Source organism: Orcinus orca, chromosome 20 (assembly GCF_937001465.1).
Source record: "Orcinus orca chromosome 20, mOrcOrc1.1, whole genome shotgun sequence".
Taxonomy (NCBI): domain Eukaryota; kingdom Metazoa; phylum Chordata; class Mammalia; order Artiodactyla; family Delphinidae; genus Orcinus; species Orcinus orca.
The window spans coordinates 45,490,608-45,505,955 of record NC_064578.1 but is presented as its reverse complement, the minus strand read 5'-3'; the positions used below and the strand labels follow the sequence as shown (position 1 = coordinate 45,505,955).

Here is a 15,348-nt window from a genome sequence, read left to right as displayed (position 1 = left end):
CTCCACTGGCTGGTCCCACTGGCCCCACAATGTCCCTCCAGGATCCGAGGCTTCACGAACAGTCTGTCTGGACAAAGACTGAGGCCACAGTGCCCTCTGGTGGCCAAACCTTTGCATTCCAGGTTAGGAGACGAGAACAAACGTTGGCAATTGTTTGTTCCCAAGACTTGGGTGACAGGTAGACCCCAGAGCCCCAAGAGGTCAGAACAGGGACTTGCCCTGTGTCTGGAGAGGTCAGGGGGTCAGGACTTGAAAAGACTCTCCTGGAACTTCCTTCAAGGAGCCCTCCGTGACCCCCAGGCTGGGTTAGGAGCCTCCTCTGGGCTCCCATAGCCCCGAGTACCTCCTCTATCCCAGCCCTGCCGTCTGCCCTGGCTTCCCCCACCCTTGGCTGTCATCGTGTGGTGATGGGTCTTTTACCCCACTGGACTGTGAGCTTACGGCTTTGCCTGGGGCAGGGCCATCAGACACGTCATTGCTGTGTCCCCAGCATGCCCACACCGGGCTGGGGACAGTGATACTCTATAGAAATGAGTGAATGTGCCTCTTAACCTCTCCCTTCTCTTTGCCTTGAAGCTTTAGCTCCAGACCCTCTTCTGGGAAGGTTTCCTTAATACAACCCCTCCCCGCCCCCCGCCCACCAAGTCCCCTTCAGATGGTCCAAGTGTGTGGGAAGGCACAGCCTGGAGCCCGCATGACTCTCTCTCCCTGCTGCTTGCACTCTGCAGAGCCAGACAGTGGGGAGAGACATGGAGGATAATGACTAATTGATTCATTTATTTATTCAACAAATAATTGTTGAGCACCTGCTATTTTTCAGGCCCTGTTCTAAGCACTGGGGAGACAGCAGTGGAATGAACAACAATCCCTGCCTCATAGAGCTGGTAGTCAAAGGAGTGGAGACAGACACTCAATCAAGTAACTAAATAGGCCTACAACATGATGATGAGTTATGGTAAGTGTTGGGAGAAGGAGAAAGCTTTTAAGAGGACAGAGAGATTCTGGGGGATGCCATCTTAGCTGAGGTTGTCTCTGAGAAGGTGACATTCAGAAACCTGAATAAAGTGAGAGTTGGAGCCATGCAGGTGTCTGGGGGAGGAGCATTCTAGGCAGTGAGAACAGCAAGTGCAAAGGTCCTGTGGCTGAAGTGGGAGTGGAACGTTCCAGGAACAGGGAGGAGGCCAGTGCGGCTGGAGTAAAGTTAGACAAGGGAAGGAAGAAGGGCGGTGAGATCAGGAGTGTGATGGGGCCTGGGAACGGGTTTGAGCAGGGCCTAGAGGGCATAGTAAAGACTTCGAATTTTTTTCTAGGTGTGAAAGAAGGGACTTCCCTGGTGCTGCAGCGGTTAAGACTCTGCGCTCCCAATGCAGGGGACCCGGGTTTGATCCCTGGTCAGGGAACTAGATCTCCCATGTATGCCTCAACTAAGAATTCTCATGTCACCACTGAAGAGCCCTCAAGCTGCAACTAAGCAGCCCGCCTGCTGCAACTAAGAACCAGAGCGACCAAATAGATCAATAAATATTTCTTTAAAACCTGTGAAAGAAGCCACTGGAGGCTTTGAGCCAGAGCGCATTGTGATGCCAGCTGTTTCAAGCAGCTCACTCTGGCTGCCCTGGAGAGAATAGAAATGGACTGTGGGGGCGGGGGGGGAGCAAAAGGGGAGCAGTACCAGGATGGAGGCTGTGAAGGGAGGAGAGTGGGTGGATTCTGGATCTATTTTGTGAATGTGGAGATAACAGCATTTGCTGATGGGTCTGGGGGGGGTGTGAAAATGAAGAGTCAAGGATGACTGATTGCACTTAGAACAAAATCCGTTTTCTTTATAATGGCCTACAAGGCCCGACACAATCTGGATCCTTGCTGTCTCCCTAATATTGTCTCCCTCCCCGCCTCCCCCCACTCACTCTGCTCATTACACTAGCTTTCCCACTGATCTTTGAACTTGCCAAGCTTTTCCTCCTTCCCCTCCCATTGCACGGTGGCAGCTTCTCGGGTCTCAGCTCAAATGTCACCTCCTCAGAGCAGCCACTTTCTTTATAATACTTATCACTCTCTAAAATGATCAGTTTATTTGTTCGTTTATCATCTTTTTTCCTCCACTAAAAGGTCAGCTCCTTGAGGGCAGCAACTTTGCCTGTTGGTCACGCGGTATCCCCAGTGTCTAGAAGAGTGCCTGGCACATAGCAGGCACTTAATAAATGAACAAAGGCATTGATTAACCCCTGTGCTTGTTTACAGACTGGCTTACACAGAAGAGGCACCCAGACAAGTAGGCAAAGGCAAGAATACACGACAGACCCTGGGGTCATCCACACACCCAGGGGAGACCCAGAAGCCAGGGACCACCTTCTCCTGCGCGCACGCGGTGCCTGGAGGATGGAGAACCCGAGCTGGGGATGGAGCACCCCCAGGGAGGGGAAAGGATGCCTTGGGGCGATCCCAGCCCCGCCCTGTATCCCCAGTAGCCAATGGGCGTGCGGTCCTCCCGACGCCCCCTGGGACGTGTAGTCCGGACAGGGGCGCCCTCGGGCGCCGCCGAGCGCCCCTAGACTCCACGTCCCGTCGTGCGCCGGGAGGTGAGGGGATTGGCCGAGCCCCGCCCCCTGCCCGCCCCGCTCCGCTCGCGCCGCAGCCCCAAGAATGAATGAAATCGTAGCGCGCTGGGCGGCAGAGCGGGCGGCGCAGGCCGGGCTGGGCCCGCGCGCGGCGGCAGCGGCGCCCCGGGCCGGAGGCGGCCCAGCCGAGCGGGCCATGGCCACCGCCATTCAGAACCCGCTCAAGTCGTGAGTGTCCCCGCCGTCCACGTCCCTCCATCCCGCCCCCTACCCGAACCCTTCCCCCGCCCTCGCTGGGGAGGGGGACGCCGTGGGCGGATGGCAGTTGAATGTGGGCCCCCAGTTTGCGCCCCCCTCCCCTGGGGGGGCCCGCCACCCCCTGTCGCCCCCTGGGGCTGGGGGCGGGAGCCCCTCGGGGGTCGCGGGGGCGCCTCTTCTTTGTCGCTGTCAGTGAAGGAATGTGGCGCGAGCTGGGGGGTGGCGGAGGCCGTTTCCCCACCCAGAGTGGGGGTAGGGGCTTCCCTCTCCTCCTCCTCTCTCTCTCCTCCTCCGAGTCTCTGGGGGCGCCGGGCCTGCCCCTGCATGGGGCTGGGAGTACGTACGCCTAAGTCCAGACCTCAGTCTCCGGGGTCTCCACCATCCTTTCCCCTCATCAAAGCATCTTTCTCTCTTCCCCCCCCCCTCTATCTCGGGGACCTCGGTCCGCGCGACCGCAGGGTGGGAGCTTAGACGTCGGGGGTCCCCGATTAGATCCCTGCTGTTTCCCTTCCCGGGTCTTCAGGACCTAAAGCCCCGACGCCCCGTTCAGCTTAGACCGTGGGATCCCTCCCTCTCTCCTCCCGTACACATCTAATGAGAGCATCTCTCATCTCCTTGGGGACTAGATGCCTCGGGAGAGGGTGCTGGGAGCGCCCTCAGCCTCCGGGGATTCCCTCCCTTTCTCCCTGTCCGCGTCCCTCCTCCGAGTGTTAGCTTCCTCCCGGGCCCACTGGCTGGGATCCCGGACGCCTGGGTTCACACCTAGCTCTCTTCCAGCCCTCACCTCTCCTAGACATCCCTCGCTCTCTCCACCTCTCTTCTTCCCTCTCTCTCCATCTCTCTCGCTCCCTCCTCGGGATCCCGAACCCCTGGGTCCCAGCGCTCCCCACCCCCCTTCCCCAGGCGGTGACGGCGGACTGGGAGTGACAGGCGCGCGGCCGCTCCCGCTCTCCCTCCCGGGTTGGCGTGCGCGGCACTCCCCTCCCCCTCCTCCCCGGCCTGGTGGGGAGGAGGAGGAGGGCGAACGCCCGCGGCGCCGCACAAAGGGGCCTGGGCGACCTCCCCCACCCTTCCCCCAACCCCTGGCACCCGCCACCTTGACCTTGAGCAACTTATGCGGGGGGTGGTGGTGGAGGGGGGGAGGGGCCCGGGGGCGCCCCCCATCCCCCGCCCCCGCCCTCCAGAAAGGCTGTGCCAGGTGGCCGGACCGAAGGCGCCCAGTAGCTTCTGGTTTCAGGTGTGGGGGGGGGAGAGTTGGGAGAGGACGGGGCTGAACCTTACAGGCACGCGCCTACAAGTGTGGCTTGGCGGTGGGCAAAGGGGGCTTGGAGGGCGTGTACGGGGCTGGGGGTCAGTGTGAAATGGTGTGTAACGGTGACAACACTTCTGTTTCCCTCTTACTCTAAGTCTTCCACACACACTTGTCTCCCCTATGAGGGACACCCTCAAAGTGGCTGGGACGGGGTTCCTGTGCAGGTCGGTGGATCTGTGGGTATCCAGACATCCTCACTCTGACCCTGGCCCAGACCTCTTGGAGGAGGTATGGGGCAGCCATTGCAGGGACATGAAGGCTAGAGTAAGCTTGGGGGTGGGAGCGCCAGCACCCTTCTTTGCTCTCACCTTCCTAGGGGTCTGCAGGGGTGAGGGCAGGGACTGGTTCCTGAGAGAATGCGAGTCAGGTCCCCTTGGGAGTGGGAGGTGGAGGGTGCTGCTCTCAGTTCTGACTGCCTGTATCATTCAAACCCCATCTTGAGCACTAATTTCCTGCCCTCCCCACCCGCCCCGAGCCTCAGTGTTACCACCTGTGAATTGGGGAATCATAACAGCTCTTATTACCTCATGGTGCTTCTGTGATGTTTGTAAAGCGCTTGGTACTGAGCCTGACACTGACTGAATGTAGTGATTATTATTGGTAGTATCAATACTGATTTCATTTGTGGTCCAGCTTCCACACAGGGCACTGGGGGATGGGGACAGGAGGATTGTTTGGGCAGGGGAGCTCAAGTGTGGGAGAGGGGTCTCTGAAGGTGACTAGGGGTAAGGAAGGGAAGGGAGACCCCTCTCCAAATGTCAGCTGCGGGTCAAATTGTGCTGGTGGACAAGGGCGTCCAGGGAAGTGATGGAGTGTTCTACAGTCAGGCTCCAAGCTGACCGAAACTGATGCACAGGTTCTGGGGTGGGGCAGGAGTGAGCGGGGTGTCTGAGGCTAGAGGTGTGGGGGGAAAGTGTAAGGGCATACTGGAAGATCTGTGAGGGTGGTGGAAGGTGAGAGATGAAGGTGGCAAGGGCACTCTGAGCTGAGCTGGCCTGTTGGGAGGAGTGGGGCAGGGCTTACCGTGGCTGAGATATGGGGTGGCCACTGTAGGGACCTGGAGGCCAGAGTGAGTGTCAGGACTTACTCCCCTTGCCATCTGCTCTAGGCCAGATGTGAAGCAGAGACCCACTCCCTGCTGTTTGGGTTTGGGAAGGGGGAGGTCAAGGCCTTACCTGGGGGAGATGGGGAAGAGCCTGTAGAAGGGGTCTAAGACTAGAGGTGTGTGTGTGTATGTGTGTGTGTGTGTGTGTGTGCGCGTGTGTGTGTGTCCAGAACTGACCATGAGTGTGGAAGACCCTGAGGGGGTCTCTCTCACCAGGGTGTAGGTGGGGGTGTCGAGTGACAAAAGAGGAGGTGAAGGCTCTTATGCCTCTTCTGTCTGCTGGAGAGCCCCCTGGTGGACAAGGACATTGGTGGGCGTTTTCATCCATGCAAGGGCTCAAACTTGAACACGAACTTTGGATGGGGGCCGGGGGTTGGGGGGCGGGGTGTGTTCCAGGTGTGTGTGCATGGGACTTGGTGATCGTTGTGACTCAGTAGGTCAGCTCCCTCTCTGAGCATCCCTTAGGGTAGAGTCAGTGTGGGTGACAGTGGGAGAAAGGAGGTGACCACTTGGGTACAGACATCTGGGTGAGTGAATCCTTCTCTTAGTCCCACCTTCAAACAGCCACCAGGAGCTGAGGGCATGTGACTTCACCTCCTCATCTGGAAAATGGGGGTAGTGATAATATCACCCCAGAGGGTCAGGATGAGGATCAAGTGAGTTAATCTCTGTTAAAGAACTGTGCCTGGCACATGGTGGCTACTCAGTATATTTCTATTCAACAAATATTTATTAAGCATCTATTATGTGCCCAGCATTATTCTTTCTAATAATGGTTAGCTATCACCATTTTACATCTTAGTACATATCAGGTCCTCTTTGTGGAATGAATGAATTTATTGAACACCTACTACTTGCCAGGTACCTTTTAAAACACTTTACCCATGCTTACTCATTTAATTCTCACAATAATCCAATGAGCCATCATCTGCATTTTACAGATGAGGAAACTGAGGCCAGAAAGGTTAAGTCACTTGCCCAAGGTCACATGGCCACCAAGTGGCAGAGCCAGGATTTGAACCTAGGAGGTGTGGCTATATCTCCTAACTAGCACAGCAGCTGTCAGGCCTGGGAAGGGGTTGAGTAGGGCGGGGTCCTTGTGAGAGAGGCAGCTCCGAGGGGGACCGGAGAGGATTCTCCCGAGCTAGGAGGGACTGGGGGGAGGGGGAGGTGTCAGTGAGCCACGCGTTGGTGGGACGTTCGTGTGGGCACCTGTAAGGTGTCTCTAAATCTCCTGGCACTGAAGTGTTTGTGTGAGTGTAAATGTATGTGAGTCTGTGCGAAGGTGTGGGAGAGGGAGTGTGCGTGAGTCTGCGTGGGACGCTGTGAGTATACGTGTGAATGTGTGTGTAAGCTGCCGCGTGTGGGTGTGTGCGAGTCCAGGTGTGCATGGTTGAGTGTAGGCCCATGTGTGAGACTCGAGAGGTGTGTATGAGTGAGCGCGCGGGAGTGGTTGTGCGTGCCTCCGGCCCCACCTCTGACCCGCTTCTCTGCGGGGTCCCGCCAGCCCCGGGCGGGGAGAACTACCACTCCCGGCATGGCCCGGGTGGGCCCACCCCGCCACCCTGATTGGCTGTGGTCCCGGTGCTTCCGCCCCCCGGGAATGAATGGATGGGCGGCCTCAGCGCCCGCCCGAGCGCTGGGAGGACCGGCCCGGCGGGGACCTGCTGGGGGCAGGACCCTGGGAGCAAGATGGCCACGGTCATCCCCGGCCCCCTGAGGTGCTGCGGGCCGGCGGGAGGCAGGGGAGGGCGCTCGAGCGGGTCTGCGCGGGCGTGTGTGTGTGTGTGTGTGCGCGGCGGCTGGGGGTGGGGCCGATGGGGTGTCTGGGGGGCTGTCACCGTGGGCCGGGCTGCGCGGGGTTGCGAATGTGTGTGACTGTGGGTCTCTGGCAAGAACCGTGTCCGACGCGCTGCTCCTGGAGGAGCGCGGAGTATGGGGAACTCGGAGCCCTATTGGCGCCCTCTTCGGGAAAGGGGGTCATGTCCCGCCCTGCGACCCCCGGAGTTGGGGAGAGGGTGAAATGGCCCGGGGGCCCGGGGGCCTTGGTAAACTTGAGTGAAGCTCACACTACCTTTGTCTTGGGTTGTGGAGTGTGTGTCACTTGTTCGGGTTCTGGGTTTTTTTTGGATATGTGTGTGGATATGCATTTAATTTCTTTCACATTCTACACTAGGTGTCTTTGGATATTTTGGTCTTTGAGTGTGTGTACATATCCTTTGAAACTCTGCATCATTTATGTTCTGTGTCTTTGGATATGTAGGTATGCATGTATTTATGTGCAAATTTTTGTGTGACTATGGGTGGATTTGTCCGTTTCTATGTTGTGTATGTATCTTTGTGTGTTTGAGTATGTGGGATTTTAGATGTTGGTTTCTATATTGTGTATCTTCGTGAATGTGTGTGTGTATCCTGTGTGAATCTGTGTGATTTCTTTGTATAGTGTATCTGGATTGTGTGTGTGTGTGTGATTTGTGTTGTGTCTTTGGATATGCGTGTAAGTGCATATGTGGGTAGTTTGTTTTTAACATTTTTTCTTTTTTAACATTTGTGTATCTGTGTGTGTCTTCGGATGGATGAGTAAGTGGATGTGTCTGTGTGTGGTGTGTCATCTGTTTGCATGTTGTGTGTCTTTGTGTGGGTGATTGTTTATGTTGTGTGTCTTCGGATATGTGATATATATTTGTGCATGTATACGTGTGTGATCTGTCTGCTTCTACACTATGGGACTTGAGATACTTGTGTTTTTCAGTAGATATTTGTGGGAGCACATATGTGAGATGTGTCTGTTTCTCCTTTGTGAGTCTTGGGATATGTCTCTCTTTGTGTGTGAATCCTGTGTGACTATGTGCGACTTGTTTGTGTTGTGTATTTGGATATGTGCCTGTATGGATGGGTCCCGGTGTATTTTTATCTGTTTCTATACTGTGTGTATCCACTCCTTGGCTCAAGGCCTGCTTGAGTCCGGGTTGGGGGCTCCTGGGTCCAGGAGCGACGACAGCGGGGGAGAGGTGAGGTTGGAGGAGTCGGCCCACCCATTCCCCACGGGCGGGCTGGGGGAGGGGTGCCGGGCGACCCGGTGCGCCTGCCCTTGCTGACAGCCGCCCGCCCGCCCACCCGCCCCTCGCAGCCTAGGCGAGGACTTCTACCGAGAAGCCATCGAGCACTGCCGCAGCTACAACGCGCGCCTGTGCGCCGAGCGCAGCCTGCGCCTGCCGTTCCTCGACTCGCAGACCGGCGTGGCCCAGAACAACTGCTACATCTGGATGGAGAAGACCCACCGCGGCCCGGGTACGGCTGGGAGGTTGGGGGTGGGGCGGGGCGGTGGCTTCGCGGCCGCGTTCTTACCGCCCTTCTCACTCCAGGTTTGGCCCCGGGACAGATTTACACGTACCCCGCCCGCTGTTGGAGAAAAAAACGGAGACTCAACATCCTGGAAGACCCCAGACTCCGGCCCTGCGAGTATAAGATTGGTGGGTGGAGCTCCGTCCTGTGCCTTCGGTGGCCCCAGTGGGTGCCCACAGCACACGCTGATAAGTGTGTGGTGATGCCGGTGTGCGTCTGAGCATTCGCCCTTATTTCCCTCCTAGCCAGTGTCTGAGTGGCTGGCTGTGTCTGCCGTTGTGTGTCTGGGTGTCGTCCAGAGATTCTCCAGTTTTCCCTGAGTGACTGAGCTTTGGACTGTATCTTATCCTACTTGGGCCCAGGCGTAGTTCAGGACAGAGTGGTATCTGTTATGTGTGTCCAGGTGTATCCAGTCTTTGTATCTCTTCCCTTGTGAGCTGGGATGTATCAGAGTATCTGACTGTATTGCTTCCTGTGGATGTCTGAGTGTGTCTGGATGTATCAGAGTGTCAGGTTGTAACTCTTTCCCTTTGTAATAGAGTGTATCTCAGTGTCTGTGTCTTTTTTCAGGTGTTTCCAAGTGTATTAGAAGGTTTGTTTCCTCTTGTGTGTGGCTGGTCTATCAGAGTGTCCAGCGGTTCCTGATGTGGGTGTATCAGGGGGTCCGGCTCTCTCTTCCTTTGAGCGCCAGATGCTTTGGAATGTCTGGGAGAATCTCTTCCCTGAGTGTCTGTCTGGTGTATTAGATGTATTTCTGCACGTGCACTGCCCTATGAGTGTCTGGTTTTATCACTTCTGGAATGTGTCCAGTACTATTAGAGTCACTGGCTCTTTCTCTTCCCCTGTCCAGGTATATCCAAGGATCTGTGTGGGTCCAGGTGTATTGGAGGGACTGTCTCTATCTCCTGTGTGTATGTGTATCCACCTGAGTGACTCTCTCTAGGTGTGTCTCTATCTCCCCTAAGTATGTTCAGGTGTTTGCTAGGGTCTGGCCGTGTCTTCCCCATGTGGTCTGGGTATATCTGGTGGTCTAATGTTCTCTTTTGTAGTGTTGCTGGGTGTGCCAGTATACCCAGGGGTCTGGATATGTCTCCTCCATGGGTCTGGGTATATCTGAGTGTCTGGGTGTATCTCTTCCTTTGTGTGTCTGGCTGTCTCAGATGACCTGTATGTATCTCCTCTGTGTATGTCCATGTGTGTCCTGTTTGAGTGTCTGCTCTTTCCAGGTGTGAGCGTCTGGGTGGGGTCTCCTACAGGTATGTATGTAGTTATATAGGAGGGTCTGGGCATGTCTCCCCTTGAGTGTGTCCAAGTGGCTCTGAGGGTCTGGCTGTGTCTTCCCCAGGGTCTGGGCATCCTTGGAAAGGATGTATGGAAGTATTGTTGGAAGGGTGTATGGTTGAATCTTTGAGTCTATTGCTGGTTGAGTGTGGGAAAGCCTCTTCCCTCTAGCAAAGAGCATGATTCTCCAATCTGGGCAGTTTGAGGAGTCCTCCAGGAACAAGTTCTCCACTTGACACCCTCCTCCCTTGTCCCCAGACTGTGAGGCGCCATTGAAGAAGGAGGGCGGCCTCCCAGAAGGGCCGGTCCTTGAGGCTCTACTGTGTGCTGAGACAGGGGAGAAGAAGATAGAGCTGAAGGAGGAGGAGACCATTATGGACTGCCAGGTAGGATCCCCCCACCCCCCCGCCAGGGGCCACAGCTGCCCTCTCACCCACCCCTGTCTCCTGCCCCGGCCCATCCTGCTCCTGCTCTGAAATCTCCCCTGGCTCCCTAGGGCCTTTGGGCATCCTAAGTCTCTATTCTTCCACACGTCATCTCTTTTTTGGAAGACCTCCTGACTTGCCCTGACACCCCCAGTCTCCGGTCCGCCCAGAGCCACCCCACCCGCAAAGCAGAACAATACCCCATTTTCTTAACCCCAATCTCCCTTCTCCTGGTGCCCAGAAACAGCAGCTGCTGGAGTTTCCACATGATCTTGAAGTGGAAGACTTGGAGGATGACATTCCCAGGAGGAAGAACAGGGCCAAAGGAAAGGTATCGCTCCAGAGTTTCTCTCCATCACTCCTCCGCTCAATGCAGATCCCATTTACTGAGTATGTACAATGTTCAGACCCTGCCCCAGTTTGACCTCATTTAATCCGCAGAGCAGCCTGAAGGGATAGGGGATTTTTATACCCATTTTACAGATGAGGAAATTGAGGCTTGGGTCTATTAAACCATTTGCAGAACAGAGATTGTACAGTGGGTTAGAACTAGCTTCATACCTGTGTCACGGATGAGGAAACTGAACCTTGGAGAGATCAAGGGAGTTACTCAAGGCCCACAGCTAGGAAGTGGCAGAGCTGCGATTTGACTTTCAGGCCCAAATGATGAAAATTCTCTTAGTTCCCTCCCTTTCTTGGCCCCTCACTCATGCCTTTTCCCCTAGGCATATGGCATCGGGGGTCTCCGGAAACGCCAGGACACCGCTTCCCTGGAGGACCGAGACAAGCCGTATGTCTGTGATAGTGAGTCTTTCTGAAGAGGGGGGGAAGAGAGAGAGAGTGGGGCCCAGAGACCTCTCCCCTCCTGGCCCCCTCCCTTCTGTTCTGGACCCTGGTTGGGGGATGTTCAGGCCTTTGGCAGAGGGTGGAGGTGTGATCCTGGAGGCCAGGGCAGAGGCGGGCTGGGAGGGCTGACCGGCCCTTCCTGCTCACTCTCCAGTCTGTGGGAAACGGTATAAGAACCGGCCAGGGCTCAGCTACCACTACACCCACACCCACCTGGCTGAGGAGGAGGGGGAGGAGAACGCCGAACGCCACGCCCTGCCCTTCCACCGGAAAAACAACCATAAACGTGAGCAGGCGGGCAGGGCGTGGGGTGGTGAGGGGCCCTGGCAGTGGGGGCTAAGGAGCCTGGGAGGGAGGGGGCACATTAGACATTTCTGGAAAATCTCCAGCTCAGCGGTCCCCTCCCCCCACCAACCATGGGGGATGCTGGCTCTGAGGTTGCCATGGCAACCAACCATCTCTCCCTCACTCCTGGCCGGGCGTAATATTTCTGGGTCTGATTTATTGTTTCAATTAGAGCTTGGGGAGGGGGCGTGATAGATGACTCCCCTCCCTCCCTGCCTCCCTTTTTCCCTTCTCTGCTAAGCTTTGGCCGAGGGGCAGGGTCCGTGGCCTGGGAACCCTTGGTGACCGCCCATGCCAATCCGGTGCCAACCCTGACAGCTGAGGGATGGGGGAAGGCTTGGGGGGGAGGCTCTGCCAGTGGAAAAACCATCTTTCCACCCACCCCTCGGTGGGAGAGGGCAGTCTCTTCATCCCATCCCCACCACACACCGAGGCACCTCTGTGTTCAGAATTTTCCTTCCGAATGTCTGTTTCCATACCAGATCTCAGCCCGTGGTGTCCACCTAATTGTTGTTTAGTCGGGGCTTAGTTGGGGGGGGCTGTCTGGTAGAAGTGTGTATGGGCGGGGAAGCAGGGGGCTCTTCCTAAAGCTGCATCTGCCAGGTTTTTACCTAATAAAGAGGATGTATCAGTTGCCCTCAAGGAGTTGGGGGGGTCCTGATGAGAATTATTTGGGCTCCCCCAGCTCTCTTTTGCTACTGGCCACAGCTTGGGGTAGCTGCTCCCTCCCCCCACCTCCTCCATGCCTGGAGAAGGGGTCCACCCCTTTGGCTGAGGCTGGGGGCAGGGTGGAGCTTTGCCTATGGTGAGAGCCCCTCTTTCTGTCCCCCCATCCCCAGAGTTTTACAAAGAATTGGCCTGGGTCCCTGAGGCACAGAGGAAACACACAGGTAGGGACGCCTCCCTCTGCCCCTACTTCTGCAGCAGCCTTTGACTGGGTGTCCCTGCCTCCCATGCCAACCCTTGCCTGCTCTCTTTCAGCCAAGAAGGCACCTGATGGCACTGTCATCCCCAACGGCTACTGTGACTTCTGCCTGGGTGGCTCCAAGAAGACGGGGTGTCCCGAGGACCTCATCTCCTGTGCCGACTGTGGGCGATCAGGTGATGCCCCCACCTGAGGTTTCTGGGGGCCGCGGTGGAGAGGACTCCAGGAGTCCAGATCTGGAGGAGAGAAGGCAGAGGAGGGAGAGGACTGGTGGTGGGGTATGCAGAGCATCCCAGGGGCACTGAGGCTAAACAGCCGACTCGACTGCTGAGGATTGTGGGAAACTGAGCGGGGTCAGGGAGGCTCTGGGAACAATGGGATGCGGGAGTCATGGCACTGTGGGTACCGGCATGTGCTTACCTGGCGTGGGGAACAGTGAAAGATGGTTGCCAAAACATCGTGGGTAGTGGGCTGTGATAGCGAGTCATGGATTGCCGCTGCCTGGGCGCTGTGGCTCACAGAGGGTGCTTGCCATTGCCATGGAGCTGTGGGTAATAGACTGTGGTTTCCCGAGGTGGACTTGTGGGTAATAGATGGTGGTTGCCTCAGCACGGTGGCTAATGAATTGTGGTTGTCATGGTATTATGGGTAGTGAAATATGGTTGTCATGGCGATTGGGTGCAGTGGAAGGTGGTTGTCGTGGCCTGGGGTAGTGGCTGCGCATCTGTACTGGGGTGGTGGGCTGACCAGTGGGTTAGCACCCTGCACAGTCATGTGGGTAACAGTGTGGTTGCTGGGGCTTCGTGTGTAATGGGCTTGGGTTGCAGGGAAAACCAGGGTGTGGGGACCCCTCTGTGGAAGGCGGTTGCCATGGCATCGTGGCTGGGAGACTGTGGTTGCCACGTACTGCGGTTAATGGAATGGAACCGGTTGGCCATTCTGCTGTGGGTAACGGAATGTGGCTGCCCCGGTGCTGTGGGTGGTAGAAAGTGGTTGCCACGGCACCGTGGGTAATGGAATGCGGTTGCCATGGTGTCCTGGGGAGCAGAGTGTGGTTGCCATGGTGGCTGGGTAGGAGACTGGTGGCCAGGGCAGCATTGCCTGCGGGACAGGGTCTGGGCACCGTGGGCTGGGTGGGGTCGGGCTGTGGGCCTTGTGAGCTAAGGATGGGGGCTGAGCCATTGCTTCCCCGGGGGTCAGCAGCCACCAGGGGCACGATGACCCCTAACCACATCCCTGCCCCTTGGCCCCCAGGACACCCCTCGTGTTTACAGTTCACGGTGAACATGACGGCAGCTGTGCGGACCTACCGCTGGCAGTGCATCGAGTGCAAGTCCTGCAGCCTGTGTGGCACCTCGGAGAACGACGTGAGTGCCCACGTGCCCCCTTCCCCGGGACATGCCCCCAGGCGGCCTCCTTTCCCTGGAGCCCCCTCCCTGGTGAACACCAGTAACCTGTATTATGATTATTGTTAGTGTCCATTAATTGAGCCCGGCACTTAATACTCTTCACTCTCTGACTCCTTCCAACTGCCCTGAGGTAGGTGATCTCGTTCCCACTTCACAGAGAAGAAACCGAGCTCAGAGAGGGGACTAGACTTGCCCAAGGTCACCCAGCCAGGAAAATGGTACGGCTGGGACCTGAACCCACGTCCATGACTTCCAGACCATCTTCGTGTCATTTTAAGTGTTCCACAGAGTCCTATAAAACCTAAACTACAAACTGCAAACCGACAGTCCTCAGGGGTGTTTTGCTCGTCGCCCAGTAGGGTTTTGCAAAGATGACCTTCTCAGAGCCCTTTGTCTTGCAAGGGACCGCCTCCCCCAGCCCCTTTGACCTGGCCCCTGCCCCCGCCCCCCACCCCGGTTTCTGGTGCCCGTGCCCCCAGGGTGCCAGCTGGGCGGGTCTCACCTCCCAGGACCAGCTGCTGTTTTGTGACGACTGCGATCGGGGTTACCACATGTACTGCCTGAGTCCCCCCATGGCGGAGCCCCCGGAAGGTGAGAGAAGAGGAGGGCCGGACACGGGGGTGGGGTGTTGGACAGTGGTTGTCCTGCTGTCCGCTGGGTGGGAGGGGGTCGGGGCAGCCCTGCCCAGACCTGGGCCTAACTCCCTGTCCTCCGGCCGCGCCACAGGGAGCTGGAGTTGTCACCTCTGTCTTCGGCACCTGAAAGAGAAGGCCTCTGCCTACATCACCCTCACCTAGGCCTGGCTCTGGCTCACCTGGACCTCTGGGGTGATGCTTGCCTACCTGCCTCTTGGAGCTCCTCCAGTCTCTCCCCATCCTTAATGCCCCACAGTGGAAGGGGCCGGGGGTGGGGGGAGCCTGAGAGGGGGCTGGGTCACCCCTCCCCTCTGTGCAAGTGGAATGTTTGCCCTGTGGGTTGGTGGGCCCAGCAGGGTCCTCTCCCTTCCTCCTTCCTGCCTCACCCCTTCGCAAATGGGCACCAGGGGCTTCTGCTCCCCTCAAAGCCATACCCCGCCTCTGGGCGGGCACGAGGGGTGGTGGATGCCAGCTGGGGGCACGGACAAAGCCTTTTTCTAAAGAAAAAGTCAAAAAGTTAAAAAAAAAAAGAAATTAATATATAACAAAGAGTCCTATAAGGTCTGGCTGGGTGGAGGGGGCACTGCTGAGCGCATCTACTGGGCACCAGTCTACGCCAGTTTCCTGCCTGGCGGCTCCTCCCCCCAAGTCCCTGGCGTTGCAGCTCTCCCACCTCCCCACCCAAGGTGGGCGCCATTCCCCCCTTGTGCCCAGGGCAGGAGGGTGTGGTGTCCACCCCCGCCCTCTCGGTGCCCACTGTGGATACTGCATGATGTGAACCACGGTTTTGAACTCCGTTCCTGCTCCCTCCCCGAGAGCCCCGCCCCGAGCCCACTCCGTGCCTGCCTTGGCAAGGCGGGCCCCTGCCCAGCGCCTGCTGGAATGAGAAGCACAGACTCTGCAA

General features: G+C 57.2%; 1 protein-coding gene across 5 annotated transcripts; it reads left to right on the top strand.

Moving 5' to 3' along the window:
- The first annotated feature begins 2,648 nt into the window (after positions 1 to 2,648).
- On the top strand, positions 2,649 to 14,978 carry DPF1 (double PHD fingers 1). 5 transcript variants are annotated; one of them, XM_004284239.3, is made up of 12 exons: positions 2,649 to 2,786; positions 8,364 to 8,524; positions 8,599 to 8,706; positions 10,118 to 10,245; positions 10,526 to 10,615; positions 11,010 to 11,088; positions 11,285 to 11,416; positions 12,315 to 12,365; positions 12,457 to 12,576; positions 13,655 to 13,767; positions 14,319 to 14,400; positions 14,536 to 14,978. In XM_004284239.3, exons 1-12 carry the CDS (start codon positions 2,755 to 2,757, stop codon positions 14,604 to 14,606), a joined length of 1,167 nt encoding a protein of 388 aa, XP_004284287.1. In that variant the 5' UTR covers positions 2,649 to 2,754; the 3' UTR covers positions 14,607 to 14,978. The 5 variants fall into 5 exon arrangements, with proteins under 5 accessions (XP_004284287.1, XP_049558704.1, XP_049558702.1 ...); XM_049702747.1 differs by lacking the exon at positions 2,649 to 2,786 and adding an exon at positions 5,633 to 6,954; XM_049702745.1 differs by lacking the exon at positions 2,649 to 2,786 and adding an exon at positions 5,633 to 6,954 and having other exon boundaries at positions 14,289 to 14,400.
- Positions 14,979 to 15,348: the final 370 nt, after the last annotated feature.

Bases quoted from the DNA above. Each gene is read 5' to 3' on its own strand.
- DPF1 (XM_049702745.1), top strand. From the start codon at position 6,845: ATGGGCGGCCTCAGCGCCCGCCCGAGCGCTGGGAGGACCGGCCCGGCG. The intron at 6,955-8,363 runs GTGCTGCGGGCC...CGCCCCTCGCAG, and splicing joins GTCATCCCCGGCCCCCTGAG to CCTAGGCGAGGACTTCTACC. The intron at 11,417-12,314 runs GTGAGCAGGCGG...CCCCATCCCCAG, and splicing joins CCGGAAAAACAACCATAAAC to AGTTTTACAAAGAATTGGCC.